Source organism: Etheostoma cragini, chromosome 20 (genome assembly GCF_013103735.1).
Source record: "Etheostoma cragini isolate CJK2018 chromosome 20, CSU_Ecrag_1.0, whole genome shotgun sequence".
Lineage (NCBI taxonomy): Eukaryota > Metazoa > Chordata > Actinopteri > Perciformes > Percidae > Etheostoma > Etheostoma cragini.
In genome coordinates this window covers 3615679-3639526 of record NC_048426.1, presented here as the reverse complement: position 1 = coordinate 3639526, position 23848 = coordinate 3615679, and the positions used below count along the sequence as shown (strand labels likewise).

The following is a 23848-nucleotide window of genomic DNA, read 5'->3' as shown; positions in this document are numbered from 1 at the left end:
CCTGTTTTAATTTGCAATGCCACCTGTTAAATTGCCTTTCAAGCTGTCTGAGAGTTGCCACTATGGCTACAGATAAAAAGGTTTCCAGTGCCCGAAATATAGAAAACATTTTTTCACAAGAATCTAAGAAGGGTTCCAACGTAACAGTGCAACACAAAGCATGATTGCCACCAGTCCTAATGATACTGATGTAGTTTTTTCCAGTAGCGTACGTTGGTGGGTAGTGATAATGTAGTGATGATTTGTGTTTTTTTGTTGTGATTCTAAATCTGTGACCTCAAAATCGTGTCATTTAAAAAAAGAGGTGCTGAAGTTGGCCATTTTACTGGCTGTCAAAATAAAATTGTTATAATCTTAATGCATAGAATAAAAGATTTTACAAAGGAGTTTGACAGTTTTGAGTGCTAAAAAATGTTAACAGTTGAAAACATTTATAAGAAATTTAGAAAAGTATACTATACTTTTCTAACTAACTATACTTTTATCTACTTTCAAATCCATTTACATTTACATACCGTTCTCCATACTATGTAATCGAACAGCACCAAGGATGTTCAAAGGATGTTCAGTGGGTCCCATACAGACCCAAAAGTGTGCCTTTTCCGTCGGTGTCTGACACTGACCAAGCCTCAATTTCTGACGAGTTTCGAGTGTAAATGTGCTGTATTTATATAGCGCTTTTCTAGTCTTAACAACAACTCAAAGCGCTTTTACATCATACAGGAAACATTCACCATTCACACACATTCATACACTGTGGCCGAGGCTGCCGTACAAGGTGCCACCTGCTCATCAGATAAACATTCACACTTCGATGCACAGCATCAGGGGCAATTTAGGATTCAGTGTCTTGCCCAAGGACACTTCGACATGGGACTGCAGGGGCAGGAATGGAACCCCCAACCTTCCGATTGGCAGACAGCCGCTCTACCACTGAGCCACAGCCGCCCCGCCAAGTGAGAACGAGTTGTACCGAGGCTACGTTCATTACTTTTACAGTCTACTCTATTGTCTCACATTGCAGTAACGGCATGGAAGCGTGATACCATTTCTGTTATTACAGACATGAAGTAATCACATGCCTTGTTTATGGACTCATTGCTGAATACGGCAGTGTTTCTCTTCTTTATTATGGTAAAGTAAATTGACAATGCAGCGGAGGTGATCTAAACAGGCTTAGTGGCTTGAAGGTTATAAAGTAACGTTAAAGCAGGGATCTACGTAATTAGCGGAGGTGTTTAGCTTAGGTCAATGTTATTAGTGTTATATGTTATTACAAACTTTTGTCACCACTAGACAGTCACTTAGTTTTTTCAGCCTATATTGTGCATTGGCTGTGTGAGTATTTTTTTCCTTGTGAGCTTGTCAGGTTGAAGGACGGGCTGACTGACTGATACAAATTCCTTCCTTTTATATATACATTAAAATAACGAAGCAAAGATTTCCATGGCCTCATTATGAGTAAAAGCAATCTATAGTTATTGATGAAAGCCTGACAACTGCTACACAACTAAGACACTTTAAACATCCTTATTAAGCAGCAGACATACTTGTGTTTGCATACAGAATCACCATTCCTAAACATAGAATACTAAGAAAGTAACCTGACATAATAATACAATGAATTTCAAATTTTCCTTGCAACTATCTTGCATATTCAGCATATTTCTAGAGTCTAATTTTAATAACCAGTTTCTTATGACCAAACTAAAAATTTTCATTAAAGTCATTAATTCTTTTTCATTCATTTTCTTTTGTCTTTTGGTGTTGATCAGTCTTTGGGTTAGGGATATGAATGTATACAATCAATCATCAATTCCTCTGCATTAAAGTGAATGTTGCTTAAGGTTAACAATTAAAATAATGGTAGTTTAAGAAATTTTAACATAGTTCATTTCTGTTACAGAAAATGTGATGGAAAAGCCCACCACATAGAAATGTTTAATTTCTTAAACTATTAGGTTTTCCGTGGTTTTAAATTTCTCAATTAGTTTGTTCAATTTTTTAAATAACTATATGAGATTTCCACATAGACTTTTTTCCAAGTAATAAGGATGTGTTGCCTGAAAACCTTTGGATACCCAATACAAGTTAAGATAAGGCCTATGAAGAATTGATGTACCAAGAGTAAGGGGTTAATACCTTTTAGCTGTTGTCTAAATCTGTTTTATGACAGTTTAGCCATACTTATATGCAAAATTAATATCAAGTAGTTTTCAACTGTCCAAAAAGGTTTGTATGATCTAGGTAATTAATTTCTGTACGAGATCATTTTGGTGCTGACAAAAAAAAAAAGCATAACTTTACTTTAATTTATGTATGGCCTCATTATGCCGTTACCTTCAAGATACAGTTGTTGCATCTGTTTTGTTTTGGCCACGTTGGTAAGGTTACAACAAAGTTTTACAGCTGGGATAATAGATCTTGCATTAATTACATTGTACTGAACTCCATGTATACTAAATATTTTAAAATTTCTTAAAGGGTAACTACCATTTATTTAAACTGGACCTATGTTTTTATGTCCGTGTGACCGATGAGGAAAACAATCTTTGATATTGGTCCAGTATTATACAAGAATGCTGCAGTCAGCAGCAACAAAACAAGCGACAATGTAAGTTAATAGGGCAGTTGTCCAGCTTGTATTTACTGTACCTTCCCAAAAGTGCTTGTTTTGCAGCTGACAGTTTCAGATAAATAGTCTAAGTTTCTGACAACATTATGGAAAGGATCCCTTCCCTTTTTTGTTCAACAAGAAACACTAAACCCACCAGAATCCATTTAAAAAAGCAATACTTTTAATGTGTATGGAGTCTCAAGGGGCTTCCTGGTTAAATATACGTTAAATAAAAAATAAAAAATAAAAAAATGAAGTGTATTTTATTATTTAAAATTACTGTTTACCTACATGGAGTCTGGTGAGTTTAGCAAACACAATTTCAAAAAGGTTGGAAAGGTCAACCTCCTCCATCTTCCTTTCCATAACGTTGTCAGACACTTAGAATATTAATCTTACTTTTTCAATGGAAAAAAAGCACACTTCTGTGAAGGTAAATACAAGCTGGACAATGCCCTATTACCTCACATTGTAGCTTGTTTTACCGCTGCTTACCGCAGCGATCTAGCTTAAAGCTACAGTAGGTAAGACTTATAAAACAAACTTTCTGTCATATTTGCTGAAACTAAGCCTATGTTTGAGTAGGACTATATTGTTCAAATGTTACAATTCTTTGTCTAAGACCTTGACCTTCACAATCCTTCCTACAGCACCTTTAATGCTGGACCAATTTCAAAGATTGTTGTTCCCATCCAACCTGATCTCACAGAATTCCGTGAAATGAACACGGACCCTTTACTCAAAATCTGTCGCAGTTTCATGTAATCACAAAAAATCTGTGATGGGCCCACAGAAGAATTCCGTGAAATAAACACGGGCCTCTTAAGTTGAGGAAAAGGTCATGGGTAGGCTTACGGTTCCATGACAGGAAAAGAAGAAGGGACCCCAACCTGACCTCCAACCAACCTCCTTACGCAGATTTTCGGGCTTTCATACTACTCGCTACCATAGTTGCTCGTAATGATACGTTATCTTCTCAGTAACTTTACATTGGCATTGTTTTCTGTGGTTGTGGTGGCAACATGGAATTTTCACAAATTCTTTGCAACCACCACATAATGCAATGGTAACAGTTTGTGATCATTTCATGGAATTCTGTGAGACCAGGCTGTCCCATCAGTCACTTAGACACTCCATTGTTTTGGGAGAGTGCTGCCGCCTGACTAGGCACAGTGCTACCCTTGGTGTTGCGCACCACAAAGACATTTGGTTTTTTGAGAATCATGCTTTCTTTTTGTACTTGTAGAAAAAAAGGAATCACCACTCGTTCCATTTTACTGAGGATATTTCTCTTGGTTTCCGTTGAAGTCTGGGTAGTCAACCAACTGAGCAAACCCATCCTCTCATTGGTAGGCTTAAGAGAAAGTGGAGGGCGGTGCAGGACTCACATTTTAGAAAACATTTCCTTTTTAAAAAACAACATCCATCAACATAGAAAGCAAAATGAAACTTGAGTGTTAACTTACTGGAGTTACAGTTTATCCTGATACAGTCTAGATGGGGAAGAATAAATGACAGATGAAATTGCATCCTTCAAGGTTACTGCTGCAGACATCCAAAAACAAAAAGTCCACCCTTCCGGGGACGTACACATGCAGGAAGGCAGCCATTTTATTCATTTTGTGTTTATAGTTGACATAGCTTAATTACTTAAACTAAATGAGATATCTTAAAGATTTCCCAAAACATGATTTAATAGTAAATAAGAAAATGATGGACTTCTCATAGCTTGTGCTCTTTTTTTTACCCATTGTACAAGAATTCATATTTACTACTTGTTTAGGCAGAGTATTTACAGTAAAATGGCCACTTGTAGTACCAGCTACATGAACTTCCCAACCCAACAATGCTGTTCCACTTTAGGTTTGAATATTTAGATTAAAGAAGTCAAAGTATCTGGCTCCAAAGCCTCTGCACCAACAAGGTGGTGGCAGCCATCCATTTTAGAGCCACGGATCTTTGAAAAGTCAAGAAATGCAGAGTGATTTAATTTGATTTGGTATTAAACAGCAAAGCAAAAAAGCTTTAAATTTGTTAGACAGTGGTGTGCTGGAATCTGCAGTATAACATTTAAAGTATTGGAACAGTCCCACTGAGGCCAGAATAACTGCTGTATGCAGCTGTGAAGACAGTGAGGGTTGGTCAACATGTGGCTGGTGGTTTCATGTGTCGTCAACCGCAACAGAAAAGTGGGAGCAAACAGCCACGATCCAATCAGCACCAGCACCATGCAGAGGCACAGGAACCCCAACCATCTGATCTGGAGCACTATCGTATAAATACATGTGTCACTGAGCTAGATCAGAGGCTACTGTGATATACAATATTTTACAAATGTTCCGTAGAAAATAACAAAGATTATCATAGAGTAAGAATTCATAAGAGCTCTAACTAATTAGAGCTGCACAACATGAACATGTTGACTGGAATCTGGGATGAAATCAGTGAATGAGTTATCTAAATTTACCTTCAAAAACCAGCTATCGTCTGCTTGTATTGCCGTTACTCTTACATTTCATGTTTTCTACTATTTGTACTGTATATACAAGATATCAATATCAGGTGTGACTCGTTTTTCCTACTTTACAAATTATGATCGGGAGGGTTTGGAGGTATCTGGGGTCGCAGCCAGCTGTAGGTTTTGCTGGGCTCTGTTCTCGGGCTGTTCGCCTGACGGGCCGCAGGCTAAAGGCCTTTGAAGGGGTGAATACCATCTTTTGACAAAGCATGATGGAAAATGGAGTTGACAGGTAAACATAAAACAAAACACAAAAAAAGCATTGACTTCCATAAAAGACATCTCATCATTAGCCAAAAAAAAGGAAGATGACTTGATGTCAGACACAAAAATGAGGTTAGTGAAAAAGACAAAAAAAAGTTTCTTCTAATGTCTTGTTCAATAACAGACTGAAGATAAGTGGGCATACTTGGTGGAAGTAACCTTCTAAAAAGTCTCCGCACACTTAGTTCTTTAAAAAGATTAGCCGGGTAATCTCTACGTCATAATGTATATTCTGCTAATTGTGCTGTGACTATCTCAAAAGTTCCATAAACAATAATAGGGATAAGGTTTGTTTCATAGATGGGGCAAACATGTTAACCATTATAATAATATTGTATAATAAGTGATGATGTGTAACCTAAGATGTTATCCAGTAAAAAGTTGAATTCAGTAAGCAGTCCATGGCTATCTGTGTGCACAAAACCGTATTAACACACATGCAAAAAGAGAAAACGATCTATTTTCTTAATTGGGAAGAAACCTTTAAGGGATAACAGTGATGTGTAACAGATGAAAAGATAGAAGTGAAAGGAGAGGTCACTGTTCAATGGTGAACCGTCTCACAGTGAAGGTGGTACTGTGGAGGCAGATGTGAGGGGGGGTTGGGGGGCATACGATACCTAGGTTGACCGTGAGTTTGACGCGACCCCCGTCCAACTCCAGCCTGAGCGTGTCGGCTGAGTCTCGGGAGGTGGTGGCCATGAGGAGGCCATATGCCCGCTGCGAGCGAAAACGCAGGGAGACATCCTCAGCTTCTGTGTGCATGATGGTTGGCATCACCACCTTCATATACATGCTGCCATCATAGGAGAGAATGGACGCCTCTGTGTAAGAAAGTCAGGAGGATGGAGACATATTAGCCATGGTTAATGACAATATTATCAGCTGGGACATGATACTTGAAATATTATCTTTTTTTATTCTTTTAAGAATATTTTTGCGCATTTTGACCTTTAATTGCCCAGGGAGATTGCGATCCTAGACCTCTTCCTGCAGCTTTGCCTCTCCCCCCTCAGCCAATAGAAAAGAAGGAGCAGAAGTCTAGTTTTCTTTCAGAACACCTAAATTGCAACATGCTAAAAGGCTGGAATGACATTGTTTCCCAACAATGCGAAAAATGTACTGCCTACTACAGCTTTAATGTAACACTGCTTTGTGCAATCACTCTGTGGGATGTAGTGACCACGTTTGCCTACAGGGTTGAATAAAATGTAATTAGGGCTGTCAATCGATTAAAATGTTTAATAGGATTAATCGCATAATTGTCCATAATGAAGTTGCAATTAAATGGAAATCAATCACAATCTGGTCTAAATATTCTTCAAAAGGGATATTTTACTGGTCTTTATTGCTCCTATAAAAATAGGAGTGGACAAATATACTTAATTTATGCAAAAGTGTATTATTACAACAATCCAAAACAATGAGAAATAATGATTAAAATAATCTCCAGAATGACCTTGATATTACGGTATGATCCAGAAATTGTCTGAAAGCATATTTTGACCAACTCAGGAAGGCGGCAACGTTGACCCCTTACACTGTGTGTGGTGAGCTCACTCACCAGAGCGACATGGCTTATTTCTGTTTCTAATTTCCAGTAATGACTGGCTCGCTCTACATTATCCCTTATATAGAGGCCCAGCAAATTATTTCAAGCAGACCCTCTTCCTCTACAATCTTATTCAACCTGCAAGCTATGGCCACCCGTTTACCTATTACTGTTGACAGTGTTTTGCTTTAAGAGTTGTCCAGGTGTCTCCGTTGCAAACTATAAAGCTTGGACTACCTTCGGCGAGGATTCTCTGCATAAGCTCTCTGCTTGGCCAGCAAGTGGTGTTTGTGACTCAACGTACTGCAGTGGTTTCTCAGTTTACATTGAGAGTGCATGCAGATTACTTTAGTCTTGTGGAAAGAACCATCTAGAAGGTCTTTGACACTCAACTAGGCATTCAAAAGACACTTTTTTAAATCAATTTTTCTGCTAGCCATCCACAACTTCACTGCTGTATCCCTTCCTGATTTCACAAACTACGTAGCGGCCCGAGGCCCAAATCAGTTGTAATTGTACAAAATAAATCAGTGGCTCATCAGGTAAGTCCCAGTCAACGACTGTACATTTCCAGCATAATGACAATACAACAGAGTACTGTTAAAATAGCTACAGCTACAAGACCAGTGTCTTTAAACTCATTGAGATTTGCAAACACAACAGTGTGGTAGCAGCGACAGAAAGAGTGAGGTTCTATTACACAGAGGCTGCTCTCACCACCAACAACAGCTGATCCTTGCCAAAACATGAAGTTGTACAGTGCACGCCTCATTTATTTGGCTGCAGGAGTTGCGGATTGACCATCCAGCATGACTCTTTTTAGTCTGTGTCATCATCTGACAGCAAATCTTCCCTGTTAGAGCATGCTGTGGTTATGTGCTGATTTTACACCCAGTGTGAAATAGTTGTTTTTATTTATTTATTAATTTAGCCCAAGGAATGTATCGATATGTATCGTGGCAGTACTGTATCGATACAGAGGGGCCAAAGCGACTGCTCAAAGCGCTTTTACATCTACAGGAAACATTCACCATTCACACACATTCATACACTGTGGCGGGGCTGCCGTACAAGGTGCCACCTGCTCATCAGATAAACATTCACACACATTCACACTCCGATGCGCAGCACCGGGGGCAACTCGGGGTTCAGTGTCTTGCCCAAGGACACTTCTACATGGGACTGCAGGGATTGAACCACCAACCTTCCGATTGGCAGGCAACCGCTCTACCACTGAGCCACAGCCGCCACGTAGTGGTCAGTTTGTTTCCTTGACAATACCATTTTGCAGCAATAAAATTGAAGTGATATGAAAAAACAGAGAAATGTATCTTTTTAGATGACAAAGTTTCCTTTTGGGGACATCATTTGAAATTGGGAAAAATCTGAAGTGCGAAAAAGGTTATACATTTCAATATATTGCAGAATATTTCAATATGTTTGAAATCGCAAAAATATCGTATTGTGGCATAAGTATCGTGATAATATTGTATCGGGAGGCGCCTGGTGATTCCCAGATGTGTGATTCCATGCGTATGGATATGAAAACCTATTTTTTTAAATTATGCATCCATACACATTCCCACATCCAAATACGGTAGGAATACAAAAAAATAACTGAGCATTTAATATGGGTAAGCTGCCTATAGGAGAGAAGCATATAAAATGATATAAAATAATAGTAGATAATAGCATATTATATTTTGTTCACACACACACACACACACATACATTTGTGTTATTATTCTTAGTGTGTGTTCTTTGTTCACCTGTAGGCTGAGGCATGTGTCTTGGTCTATGTTCAACTGGACATGAAATAAATGGCTGTGATTGGTCACAGGGATGTTTAGGACTGATGTGTAATTGACAAGGTGTCATATTACAGCGTGGTTTAATATACACAATTTCACTTCTCATTACAGCTCTGGGCTGGGCTGTCAGATTAACTCTGACACATTATATTTCTTGGGTGTAAGTGTGTGTGTTAATGTGTGTGACGACCTGCATGTGAGATCGTTTTAATAAAGTGTGTCCAAAGGATTGATACACTTTTAACTAACTGACCTTGGCATATTAAAGAAAACCTTAATGTGTTATTTTAGTATGAAAATACTACATCCTCGGACCAGTTTCCTTTTCTTTTTTTATTTTACATTGGACACTGTTTAACTTAGTGGCATAGCAGACAGAATGCATTCTTTGTTTTCACCTGCACAATGAATATCAGCTAAAATTGTTGCCATAAAACTTAGCAGCATTAAAATGGAACAAAAACTCCCGGTGTCGCAGTAACATAATTCAGCTGAGAGGAGCAGGGAAATAATAAATAATGTATTGGCTTGAAGATGAACTTGTCACATTAATAACTAACTATAAATCAATCTGTGTGTACGTACTGTATGTATGTGTGTCTTTCAAACGGCCCGCATGTGCAAAAGACGACACACACAGAACGCTGATGAACGAGCCTCCGTACAGCAGCGGGGATGGGGCAGTGCTGCCAACTTAGCCACTTTGTTGCTAGACTTATGTCAGGAACACACTATAGCTGTGAAGTGTAGGTAAGTCCCTGATTGTGCGCCTGGTTCTTCATACCAAGCACGCAGTTCTCAGCGCCGGTCACATCCTTCTCTTCTCTACACAGCTCTTTCAAAGGGTGTGTCCACATTATTGTTGAAGCGGACATTCCTCTCTTGTGTGAATCTGCTGTAATTAAACCAACCGGTGACTAAGCTCATGAGACCTAAAGGAAAATGTAAAATAAATATATAAAGAAATGAAAAACTGTACAATGCAATCCTGATATGGCTCCTGATGATGATAGGCCTATTGCAATATTTCAATAGATCATGTCTTGGAAATTATTCAGGGTGAAATGTACACCCCATATCAGATTGAACCACTGATGCCCTGCTACTTTAATTTCCAAAGTAAAAAATGAGATTTAGTGGAAATTATTATGGCCCACTGGATGAATAAAGAGAAAAACTGATAAAGATATAGAGCTACTATCAGTAAGCTGTTATTTGATATATTAAAATGAGTAGGAGTAATTTGTGGGGGGCGGGGATGTGTTAATTGGTGTCCGACTCAGATCAGTCTTTATTAAACTCACAATCTGTACACCATGACGGAAAACCGGTTAGAAGTGAAATTGTCTCCGTACGACAGCTGCGTATTGTGAAGATTGGCGCGTAGGAGAACCTGAACTTGAACTCTCCCTTTACTGTGGATTCTACAGACAGGTTTACCAGACTTGGTTTCAATATCTTGGAAGTAAAACCAGAATCAGAAAGGGATTAATTGCCAAGAAAGTAACACAAGGAATTTACAGTGCTTGAGCACTGGCTGAAATCAGCACAGATGTGCTTACATCTTAGGACTTCTGTCAACATCAGTAGTGGCAAGATGGACATCAAGCAGTGGGGAACAGTTTCCATCTCCATCCTCACATTTTCTCTCGCATGACTTTACCTTCTTCATGAATCCATTCACTTTGTCATACATTTTGAGTATATGCGAATGTTGACTATTAGTGCGTTCAAAAAATATTTACATATTATTATTTTTCTGATAAATAATCATCAGTAATGTGGACATAACAATTAAGGTAAAAGCAAATAATACTTACTGTAATTTAGCCTTTAAAACCAGAAAAAATACACCATTTATGCCAAATTACGATATTACGATATCCAAGTTATCTCTAACAGCCTTGCTGATTATCAAACATCCATAAATAATCTGTTTACAAAAATGCATTATTTAGACAATTGGTCAAGAAAAAAACACCTGCTGATTGATGGAGTGCCCGATTCAATATCTGATAACAAGAGTGGGACATATATCAAGCCAATGACAACACTATCTGACTACTTTGAAATAGACAAGCATAGAAAAATTACAAGATCACATCAGACTGAAATAATATGGCCATGCTGGATGTCCCAGAACCACTGTGGTGAAACTGCTTCTTTGAAACAAAGACAAGGAATACATCTTGAAGAGAACCAAATCCCTTAAAGACACCAACATCGTCATTAATGAGATACAGATAATATTTGTATGGAAGGAACTGCTACCAAAACTCAGAGAGGACAGATGGAACATCGCCTTTTTGAAATATGAATCAACTAGTTTGTGCACCCTCTCCGTTTCTGCTGAATCTCCTCTAACTAACACTGATTTATCTGGCTAAAAGTACAAATGTTCTAAAAACTTTAGCATATGCTCATTTGTAGCCATGATAAAAAAAAGGGAATGTGTTTAGTAATCAGGTTGCTGAACTAGCTTAACTAGTTTATCTTACATGTAAAAATATATTTAGATTAGATTAGATTATACTTTATTAATCCCACAATGGGTAAATTTTGTTGTTAAAGCAGCAGCATTTTTTCAATAACAGCAAAAATAAACAAAAAAACACGCAAACAAGGAAGCACACAAGAAATACAGGCAAACAACAGACAATGATTATAACGTAGACTGAGTAAGCAAAACGGCGTCAAATAAATGTATTGGTTGGTTGCCATGATACAAGAAACATTATTGCAGTGTAAGTTACTTTAAAAATTAAATTGAATGTGTAATTAGAGTAATGAAGCAAGAGTCGGTATCATAATATAAATTATATTAACCTGTGACCATTAATATTGAAAATTAAGTACTTGTAATAGAATAATATAAATACCGCTATTAAAGATAAACAGAAAGTGTGTAGTGTAGATGGGAGAAAAACAGGAACAGAAACTACAACATTATCATGTAGTGCAGGTGTTGTAGAGCCTGATAGCGGCCGGGATGAATGACCTGCGGACCTCTCTTTCTTACACCGTGGGTGTATCAGTCTGCTGCTGAAGGAGCTGCTCAGGGACCCCACAGTGTCATGTAGGGGGTGGGAGGTGTTGTCCATGATGGACATCAGCTTTGCTAACATCCTTCTCTCCCCTACTTTCTCTATGGGGTCCAGAGGACAGTCCAGGACAGGATTTGAATCCATGTTTAACAAATGCTTTCCACTTCAGATTTTGATTAACAGAAAACAAAAGCCAATCACAGTTCACGCGCTGAATCACACAGTAACACATGCAGTACTTTCAAAGATTTTTTGTAAATATTGGTCCTTTTTATATATATAATTATAATACTTTACCTCTTGCCAATATAAAGGAGCAGGATTCTTGTACTGTATGTTAGACCCTCCTACACTATATCATAAAAAAGGGTTCTGTTGCAGGCCATGATCAGATAAAATGTAGTCTTGTAAAGAAGGTCTTCTGTTGTTGAGCCCCTCACCCATGTTTTAACTTCCCTCAAAACCATAGACAGTTAAAGAAATGGTCCAACAGATCCTGTTGTTCTGGACAGAGACCAGTGAAGTCTATTAGAAGCTCTTTTCCGGTGTTGGCTGAGCATTACTGCGCAGCCTCTAACTGAGCGTGACGTAGATGTGCAGTGAAGCAATTGTCTGAAAGTTGTACATTTTCTGGTAGCTGTGCAAGAGAAATCTCAATCATTCCCAATGAGCAGAGACGGAGAGGTAGGTATATGTTAGGAGATAACATAGGCACACATAATTACTGCTAACTAACATGCTAGTTAACATTATCATAGGCACAGGCTAATTACTGCTAACTAACATGCTAGTTAACATTGATAGTTTAACTAATGGAAGTCCAAACTGTCTGCGAGCTTCTGCGAGTGATTTATCAACTATGCGACAGCAAATCACTTAGTGATAACACAATTGTTAGCCATTATCATTATTTTTATAAAAATGTCTGCCACAGAGCCATAACTTGAGATACAAGGTAATGGAGCCTTTTACACATAGTCGTGTTTCTTTAAAAATGAACAATGCACAATATAGTCTTTAAAAGCTTCAGATGTAGAGTTATTTGCTGTCAAAGTGGCTCCAAAATGAATTGCAGTCAATGTGAGTCAGGTGAGTGATTGGTAGCATTAAAATGGCACCATAGGAGCAACGCTTCGTGGACGCCCACTTACCCCTTTGTTCAAAACAGGTGTCGCACCAAATGTCCTCAAAGTAGCCAAAGTCACACATTGGTTGACCAAATCAGGTAACTCTGTGTTGTCTTGTTTTTCTAATGTTCTTGAAAAACGTGTTCATTCAAGAATGAAAAAACATACAATACAACCTACTGTACAGGCATCCACATGGTGTTTGTAAAAATATCAATATAAATGTCTTTTGCAGCGTGTTCAAAAGATTTCTAAAGAATTCGTGTTTATAATGTTGTTTTAAAATGGTTGGATCATTATTTAAAGGACAGAAAACAGTTTATATCCATAAACAGCTAAACTCAAATAGAACCAAGCTACTGTGTAGGGAAGAACTGACCCAGTACTTATTCAGCCCTTTAGTTAAAAAGGAAGCTGTCCACAAAGATTTACTCAAACATTACAAGACACTCTAAGGACTTTTAATTTCCCGTTTTGTCAAATGTCCCTTAACCAACATACACTGAAATACAGAGGCAGAACTCTTTGGAACAATCTACCAACAACTTTAAAGATCTCATGAATCATAAAGTCAGGTGAACAGGTGAGGCGTTGTCAGTCGACTAATAGTTGCAGTTACAGACTCGGTAGTAAACAACATGCCTACGTGCTGCATGATTCGGTATTTTTAGCTGAGCTGCACCACAGAATAATCGGTTAAAACAGATCAGTGATGCTGTTTTGCCCTCAGTTTTCTCTGTAAAGTTTGCTGGAAGTGATGTAATATAGAGTTTTATGTGAAGTGAGCATTCCGTTTAAAGAATAGCCTTTTAAAGAGCCCATGTAATGAAAGAAAACACTTTTGGTGGGATTTGGGGTGTTATTTTGTGTCTTTGGTGCTTTCACACAAAAAAAAAACTATCCAACTACTCCTGTTTTGAGTGAGATACAGTTTCTGAATGTCCTCTGTCTTCATTCTCCGGGTGAGCTGTTCAAAATCTGCACGGCTTTCCATGGAACCGGCACAACAGAGCCAGGGAAGGAAAGCGTTCCTATCTTGGAAATTCAAACAGCATTTCACATTAAAGAAAGAACAGGGAGAAGGAAATATAACAATGTGCAGGGCAACCTCTACTTGCCAGCAACCCACCTTCTTTCAGCGTCCAAATTACACCACCTCCAACCTGAAGCATCTTAAAATACGTTTTATTTTACCCTGTTTGACATGCTGGTTAATGTTCCGTAAAAGTAGCTTGTGGATTTTTGTAGTAGGCTATGCAGTTCAGGACTACAAATACAAAACTCTATCTGCTTGTTCATGTTCACATTCAGCCAGTTGGAACAGAAGAACACACCAGAATAGGCATGTTCAGTGTGCAGAATTTGATGGCCGCATTCCTACACTTATAAAATGCAATTCATTGTGGAAGTAATCCAAATATTCAGAATACGTTACTCAGATTGAGTAACGTAACGGAATATATCACAAATTACATTTTGGGGCATCTATTCTGTAACGGAATACGTTTTGAAAATATCTTTCCCAACAGTGGTTATGGTACAGAACAACTGCACTGTAGCTGAATGTACACTGACAATATCAAGCACTAAACATTTTAACGGAAAATTGTGTGTGTGTGTGTGTGTGTGTGTGCGTGCATGTGTAACATATTTCAGGTTACAGGTCTGTGAATGCTTGTGGACAATATAGTGTTAACTACTTGAAAAGCACTTAAAAGTGGACCCAGGTTGTTCGGTTAGATATAATAATTGTCTAAAGTTCATTTGGCAGTTTTTGTATTAAGTTACCAACCATTTTCTTCATGTTTTACCACCCAAACAATATTTTCTGTCTGCTAACTAGCACCTACATGTGCCCCCTTCCAGGGAGAACATGCAATTTCCAATGAGACAGAGCATGCTATCTGTTGTCCTTTGAGATGAGCATTCACACACTGTTGTCTTCCATTGTAAATGCAGGAAGGTGCTGAATAAACTGGCTGTTACCAACCTGACTAACTCCAAGTGCTACAAGAGACATCTCACATCTGCCTCTTTTTCCAACTATGACTGCAAGTCTGTGTGTGTGTGCGTGTGTGTTTGTGTGTTGGTCATCGAGGCGAAATGTTTTCCAGGAGACACATTCTTCAGCTGAAACCAACACTAAAGCGGATTTAAGTACTTTGTCTGCATGATACACCTGTTTGAGCTGGACCGCCAACAGTTTTTTCTCACTATGTTTTGGCTTTGGTACAGTATGAACATTCTTAATCCTTTTTACACAGCTCTATCGTTTCTCCAACCAGGTAAAGTCAGTCGACTCAGCACCAGACCTTTTCTGGCATATTTATATTTAGTGTGGAATCAGCTAGCAATGTCTCAGTTAGACATCTTTTCTAAACTCTGAGATGTCATTACTTAGCTCAAAGATTTGCTGAAAAAGCATTAAGACAGCCAAACCACAGAGTGTCATGATTTAAAGGTCCCATATTGTAAAAGTAAGATTTCCATGTCTTTTGGGACTACAGAACAATTTGAGATGCTAAAAAAATACTGCAAAAGAATCAAAACGCTCAATCCACAGAGAAATGCAAATAGCCAGTATTCAGAAACAGTGCCTTTAAAAGAGCCGTCAACTGTTTAGGTCTGAATCAGCTCAACTGATTGATTCATTTCAGATTATTCATTTTATTTTGAAGATATAATCTGGCAAAGCTCATCAACTGTCATGGTCCTGTAAGATGTTACAAGTTGCCAAGGTAAAGACAAACAGACAGACACCCTGACAGCTGATAGCTAATTGATTATCTTTCTCAAGATCTAGTCAACACAATGTCAGCCCCTGCCAGTTCAACAGGAAGCACAGACTGTAGCAATATGATGAAGATGTACAAGGGCGTTGCATTGCTGAGGCACTCTTCTGTTCATGTCAAATAGGTCTATATTGAATCCGTCTTTTGCGTATCTGTAACCTTGAGTAATATGTAGAAGTTACATACTTCTATAATTTTTATACTGTTGGTCTCGTTTCAGGGGCCACCTTATTTGTATACTGCATTTCAAGACTGCGTATGACACAACATTTCATCAAGACAGGAAGAAGAAGTGCGCCAGGCTTTAAAACCAATTTGACATAGGGGAGAAACAGTGGAATAACAACTTCTATGTCTTTCAGGGGATGCCATGGGGCCCAAAAAGACTTACATGGTGAAAGAAACGTCAGTAAATCAGTTGACTCTTTTTAGTGTCACAACCCTCAAGACGTGAAATGTTTCACTATCAGAACTGAATCACGATTAATTTTAGCAGAAATGCCAGGTCTTTTTATACATAGAAATTGAACTTTTTTGTCTTCATGCGCCTCTGAGCATCTTTCATAGTAATAAATGCAAGCTTTTTTTTTTACATCCATGGTTGTAAAGGCTTGTCTAAATGCGGATCATATATGGCCTTCTTCTGTCCACATTTGGTGAACACATATACTCACATTCTTTGGGGTTCTGAATATCCCCAAATCTACGGCACACCAGGAGATTGTTTGGATTTGTTCTGTGTGGTGGGGCAATTGGATTTAGTATCTGTCTCCCACTAATACAGTCTGTAAGTACGACTTCCTTTAGTGTTTATGTGATTACTGTTTCTCCCTTGCTGCTCAGGTCCTCATGTCTCTCTGTCGTTTTAGACATTGCTTCTGCCTTGGAGATAGTATCAGTATGATTTATGCAAATGAAAAAAGCATTTACCTCTTTCACAGGTGCGTGACCAGAAGCCAGTGCCAGTGCAGTCACAGATGAATCGATTCCAGCCTTCTTTGCAGACACCTCGGTTCTTGCACGGGTAGCTTTCACACTGCTTGCCTGGTTGCTTGTTGCAAGAGGGTTTGATGCCAGCGCCATTTTGTGCCTCAGCAATCTGACGGATGTCTTTGCTTCGACCATCAATGAAAAGGTCACGGATACAGCCCACGTAGCCGTAGTTGAGCATCGCAGTCCAGAGCTCGGTGGGCAGGATGAGGTTGGTGCGGTCACTGGGAAGCCCCCCTAAGTACATGTCGCCCTCTAAGTCCAGAATCTCGCTCTCACCACTGGCTGTGAACGGGGTCCTTCTGCTGTTTACGGAGATGGTCCCTGTGGTGGGGATGGAGGGAGTAGGGATCAGGTGCAGGGCTGAATCGGTCTTTGTTAATTATAGTTTGGTCTAAACCTACTCTATTTGTAAAGGGTCCTGAGATAACTCTTCTTGTAATATGACTCTAGAAATAAAACTGCATTGAATTGAATGCTATTATTCATCTTGAACTTTTGAAGAGACTTCTTGTACTATATCTTCATGTGCTTTAGAATGAAATCAAAATACATTTGTTCAAGTTTAGTTTTTTAAGTAAAGGCAGCAAATCTTCGGCAACAACTTCTTACGTCAGTTTTCCATAAAATAACAGTATTGAATAAATAATGAAAAGTAAAGCTTTTGGTTTACTTTTTTTGTATTTTGTACTTCTACTTGGAGTCTACTGGAATATAATATACTGTATATATATGTTTTTTGTTAAATAGAAAAGGGTTATTTAAATTCCGGGTAGCTCATTCCCTGGAGTCCAAATGTTTTCTTGCATCACAATGTGATCTAAACGTACTCTATTTGTAAAGTGTCTTGAGATGACTCTTTTTATGATTTGATACTATAAATAAATTGAATTAAATAAAATTCTATTAGAGTTAATACACCTCACTGATTCACCAACACAACTGACCTGAGCGTCCATCTCTCTGGATGTCCACGTGAAACCAGGCACCATCATTGACCTTTGTCTGCGTGGCCTTCACCTTGATAGTCCCTGAGCCCATGTCCAACAGAAGGTACAAGCTGCCATCCAGCAGCTCCACTGCAAAAAAGTCCACCTGCAAAAAGTAAAAAGAACATATCAACAGATCAATCAAAATGCCTTAGAGTGGAATGTCTATTGAGAAAAGGCAGGACATGTGATAGATACACAATTAGAGAACTAGTTTTTTTACTTGAATCCCTTATTGTACAGTAGGCTCTCTGCAGCATGCATTTCAAACTGAGGCCGAGTAGGGCAAGCCAAGAGAGAGTAAGAGAAAGAGCGTAACCTGCGGTCAGTGAAATAAATTAATCTTATGTTATGATTGTTTTACAGCAATTACGGTCTAAAGCACATGTAAATAGCCATCAAACATGCTTCTAAACAAATTATAATTACGTAATATGCCTGCGAAGGCCATGCAGGTCATAGAATAAGTATCAAGTAAAATGCAACTGGATTAAAATGAGAAAGTGATCTTTGGGATAATGGACTGGCCTTGGTGTTCTTCTGGCTGCGGGCAGCGTCTTTGCGCTCCTGAGGTTTGCCATGGGTGAAGAGGATAAGGCCGTTGGGCTCAGTCGTGCGGAAATCAAAAGAGATGGATCCCATCCGCTTGGTGTTCCACTTGGGGAGGCTGATGTAGGCCTCGGGAGTCTCGAAAGAAATGGGGTCCAGAGTGGCTACATTCTCACACTTGTAGGCAACTTCACCCTGGATTTTCATCTTAGGGTCCACAATGCGAGCCAACCGGGACAACTCAAGACGGATGTCATTGTTCTTATACACCACCTGTGATACGGCAAGGATAGCATTGCGATTAGTGTTCTATATTATCTTTCCTCATGTCACTTAACCAAGTACCTCTGGCAGCACTTTACAATCAAATGAGGATAAAAATTGGTTCATACACAAAGCTGTCATTTTTCTTATCAAACCAGAACAAGAACCTTAAAACAAATAAAAGTGGATATGAATTTTGATTCAAAGTCATATATTTCCAAGCCTGTCCATTGAGACTGAAATGTCCTGGATGATGATAAAAAAATGAATCATTCTTTAAGAGAGCGCTCAACTTACTAGATAATAACTTATGGTGAATATGTTGGATTGATAACACAATTCTTTCTGAGCTACTTATCTCCAACTAGCTATCCGGTTTCTCAGGCAATGTAACATTAATAGGACATGAATAAATGTTATGTAATGCAGTGGTGAGGAAGAGGAAACAGCACTGTCCGCCTGACGGTGGTTTACTTGCCGATTCAACTGCAATTGAGTATCCACCTTCACATGCGAATTTTCCCTGCACAACCACGAATTGAACATTTAACCTACAAGAACAGCATGAAAGCGGTGAGAGTGAACCAAAACAGTAGAGTTGTGTGCCAGACAGCCAAACAATAAGCTGGAACACGCTATAAAACCCCAAGCATCAGCGGATTCAGATGATAATTCTCTGTCTGTTCATCACTACCAGATACACCTTTTACATTACACATTGTTTCAACATTGCCATTTAATACAATGTTGTTATAAAGAATGTTGATTATAGCCACTTTAAAGGACCAGTGTATAGGGGGGATATTTGGGGCAGAAATGACCTGTTTTTGTCAGCTTAGAAGGAGACATACATTACTACATAGGGGAAGTGTCCTTATCCACATGGCCCGCCATGTTGCCATGTTTCTACAGTAGCCCAAAACTGACAACCCAAACGCTGGCTTTAAAGAGGCCCTTTCATGTTTTACATAACGTGAAGTCCACCATAGGTTCTACTACAAAAAGGGAGGGGTGAGGCGAGGGGTTGGTTCAGTTGGTTGCAATCTGCAACCTCACAGCTAGATGCCACTAAATCCTACACACTGCTCTTTTAAGTGGCCATAGCATATGATGAATCCTAACACTCCACAGAAGCACAGCCAGGGGAGATAAAGCTCGGTAAGGCGGACTGTGTGTTGATATGGCTCAACTGAAAACTGACAACAGCAGAGTGTGAAGCTATTCTGGAATTTGACAAGGTCTGACATGGCTCAACACAAACACAAACACAAACACACACACACACACACACACACACACACACACACACACACACACACACACACTCACACACACACATAAAAACACACACATATAAAAAACAGCTCTTGTATGTGGCTTTATCTTTCTAATACATTGCTAAGCCTCTGTGTCTGTGTGTGTGTGTGTGTGTGTGTGTTTGTGTGTTTGTGTGTGTGTGTGTGTGTGTGTGTGTGTGTGTGTTTGTGTGTTTGTGTGTGTGTGTGTTTTTGAAATATTACATTACCTGTTCATCCAATCTACTTCACATTAGGAAAGAATACACTACTTCGATTTTGGATCATTTGAAGCAATTTGGACAACATTGGATACTGGATATTAAAAAACAAAACTAAATGGCCCAACAAAAATGGTTGAGGAAAAAACTGACATTAAAAAATAATAATAAAATGTCTGCTGAAGCAACACGCAGGTCTGGCAGCAGCGGGTGTGGGGGAGGTTTACCGGCTTTGATTGCGGTTCACTTTTTGATGCTTCTAATGTTACATGATTACTGGGTATAAGCTACAAGCAAACTTTTCTTCACTTTCCTGGAGCATGAGCAAATAGCTGACAGGAACAACTGGCTTCGTAACTGGCTTTTCCGTGTAGAATAGAATAGAATGCCTTTATTGTCATTATACACAAGTACACGGTACCTGTGCAACGAGATTAAAGTGTCTACCCTACACAATAAAAGTCAACGGTAAATTCACTCAGAGCATTTTGCTAAATAAACTCAATAAAAGCCATTTGGTCTTTTGATGGAATCGTCTTCCCTATTGGGCTATTGAGAAACAATAGTGTTCAGTTTATCCTCTGAGTGTTAGCTGTAGCATTAGCTTGTTAAGCTAGCGTTGTATTATTTACTTGCTTGATTGTAAACATGAATTATAACCAGTTAGAAGAGTGTGGATCTGATATGTCAAGAAGGTTTGGAAAGGAATTATACAGCCTCTTTCCATGTCCTACATTGACGTGAACAAAATATATTTGTGAGAGCCATTTTCCTTTTTTTTGGGTGTAGGACACAAATTGTCCACTGGTGGTACTAGTGTGCTTATGAGTGACGTCTATTTAGGTAGGAACCTTTCAACTGGTGACAGGGGTGCTGCTAAACAGAGGTTTTGATCGCAAATCTATACACTGTGCAACGCTCATGCTGTGATGCCGAAATGTTTGTTGATGGAGCTTGATAGACACATGGATTCTTGCATGCTGATATGATGATCTTGAGATCAATAAATGGCCATCAAAACGCAAACGATGACTTTTGGAGTTTGTAATTTCACAACAAAAGCGGTGTCAGGTAACAGAGAGCGCGTCAGCTAGTTTTCTAGCCGTAGACTGTCTGTTTAAGTCAGTATAGCAGCTCCTCAGTGGCCATTATAATATTATTGCCATTTATTTTCATTTGTACAATCATCAATAGAGAATTAATAGGCATATGTTTCACTACTATATAAATCATGTTTATGCTGTATCATACACATAGGCAACTGTATCTTCTCATATGCTGGCTTCTACCAAACCTAAATTAAAAAAAATATATTTTTCATTTAAAAAATGAATAAAAAAATGACTATTTTGTCATTATTATTATGGAGTTGGATCCCGGTCCGAGCGGGGCCTTTCTATGTGCAGTCTACATGTTATCCCAATGTTCGCGGGGGTTTTCTCCCACCATGAAGACTTGCAACCTAGGTAACTATGACTACAGTTGAAAATTACCCGGCTGGCTAACACTGACACATTTGCAGAAATGTTGATTTTGTGCATTGCCCTCATCAAAGTTATTCTCAGCTTATCGATTCAACACTACAGTTTATTGGCATTAGACAATCACGTGGAAAAAATGTTGAGGTTGCAATAACATCAAATTAAAACAGGAGCATATAAAAAAACAAGAAGGTTTCTCATTAAAATTCAGTAGCCTATATATTCATGCTTGTTGTAAATACTTAAAATGCACAAAATTAGTTTAAAATAATGTCTAACATATCTCTAACATAAGCCTGGCTGGGTCACTCTGGAGATGATGTAAATAAAACCCTATACGATCATCTATCATATAGTGTAAAGGGTTGGATAGCTTTTCAAAAGTGTTTGGCAATTCTATTTTCAAACATGTGATGGTGCTCCTGCTCTATCCAATAAAAGTATTTTGTAAGCTATGTAATAAAAAAATTGAGTAATGTATGGTGCACGCTGTCAGCTACCGTCTTCTTCTAACTAATGAATTAGTCTGCACTGCATCCAAACCCAGATCCACTGCTTACTTTCTCGTCACAAAGCTGCTTTGTTTGAGACACTTTCCTCTAAGAGCAAGTGTCCTGCCAGAGATGGAAAACAAATGAATAAAAACACTTAGTGGCCAATCTTTTATCACAGCCACCCTAAATGCTATCAATAACAATGGGAGGATAGAGTCACGGAGAGGATGTGTGTGTAAATTGAAATCTGCTCAAGTGGAAAATTGAAGGCCTATTTTTTTCTCTAATTCTCTGGGCAGAGAAAACCCTCTGTCTGCCTATATGGCAATATATAAATATATATGTACAAAACAAACACACCCTCTCCTTTATTTCTCTCTTTAATATTAATGTCTGCTCCTGCTCCTTGCCCAGGGTTCAGTCTGACAATGCAGCGTTGGCTGAGTGCGTAGATTGAGTGGTTTGGCTGAGATTATCAATAATCCAGCATCAGATTTGACAGCAAATCAACTCATCCCTTCAGGTGCTCAGACACTGGATTTTCCTCTTCTCTCCTCTCTTCTCCCTCACTTTCTTTGTTGCCTTCCTTCTTTTTGTTCCAGCCATCCTTGTCTCACTCCCTCCATCTACTCTCTCTTTCCCCCACCTCTCTACAATTAGCAGCCGTTCCTTCTACTGTTCTGACTGAACATGAATACCCTGAGCTTCTGAGCAGCTGTCTTCCGAAATAAAAGACCAATAAAAATGACTTCCACTTGGCCTTCCCTTGTCCCCAGTGGCCAACTGTTTCTGATCCAAGTAAAGGTAACAGTCAAAACATGCTATATTTTCATTGAAATACTTATAATAAAACCTGCTTTGTGTTCTCTATGGCAGACTGTAAAAGGTGAGTCAACAGTGAACTTTGCATTTGTTGTACCATCTCTGACATGGAGGACAGAAACTGGAGATGCAACATCTGCATCGTTGGGCTGAAAGAGGGACTACAAGGTGGTCAGTATCTCTCACGCTCCCTGCCTAAGTGGCTCCCAAATCTAGCAGATGTTCAGATGGAGATTATGAGAGCCCACGGAGTTTACAGTGGTAGCCCAAAGAGGAACATCACTTTTAATCGCACGTTAATTGTCAACGTCTTCTGCTAAACAAAAAAGCAGGCGATCCTACAAGCTACGTGGATATCTCCGGTCATCATTCAGGGCCGGAAGATTTTCTTCTCTCTGGATTACAGTAACTTTAAGCAGCGACGAGCCTTCTATCAAAACATGGTTTCAGCGCAAGTCAAGGGTCCTTATTTCTTCCTGCTTTATACATCAACACTAGAGATCAGAGACGGTGCCCAGCACAGAGCCTGTGTTTTTGAATGCTATGTCGACCTAGCTTAATATGGCCTACTCTCCATAGGTTAGCTGGACCACCACTAGGCTAGAGTTTCCTTTCCAAGGTGTTTTGTGCTTTGTGTTTTTTGTTTCTGTTGACAGGAAATGTGTTTATTCTGATGTTTATTTAGTGTGGAACCAGTTGTTGTTGCAACCAGGTATTTATGGGCTAGTGTTCCATTTTTGCTGCCCCGTATCCAATCTTGATCATAGACCTACTTTGGATGTTTGCCTTCCTGGCTGTGTTTCCCCCCTTTTCTCCCGTCTGTATCAATGTCTTATCTGTTGTTGTTGTTATGTGTTTGTTTATGTTCCTCATAAACTAACCAGAACTCTGGGCTTACTAAGAAAGAGAAATGTTGACATTATAATATTTGAGGAGACTCATTTACTGTAGGTGGATGTCAGCTGTTTAACTAATAGGTTTTATCACACAACTGCATCCTCATCAACAAGCGAAAACA

At 39.0% G+C, this 23848-nt stretch overlaps 1 protein-coding gene across 1 annotated transcript in view; it reads right to left on the bottom strand.

The window, feature by feature from the left end:
• The window catches only part of nrxn3a (neurexin 3a), a 191381-nt gene that overhangs the window by 58302 nt on the left and 109231 nt on the right, over nt 1-23848 (bottom strand). Inside the window, exons 8-12 of the mRNA XM_034857472.1 lie at nt 18233-18526; nt 17663-17810; nt 16656-17039; nt 6020-6223; nt 4084-4110 (exon numbers count right to left, since the gene is read on the bottom strand). Of these exons, the coding sequence (XP_034713363.1) occupies nt 4084-4110; nt 6020-6223; nt 16656-17039; nt 17663-17810; nt 18233-18526 (1057 nt within the window). The remainder of the gene's footprint in view (nt 1-4083; nt 4111-6019; nt 6224-16655; nt 17040-17662; nt 17811-18232; nt 18527-23848) is intronic.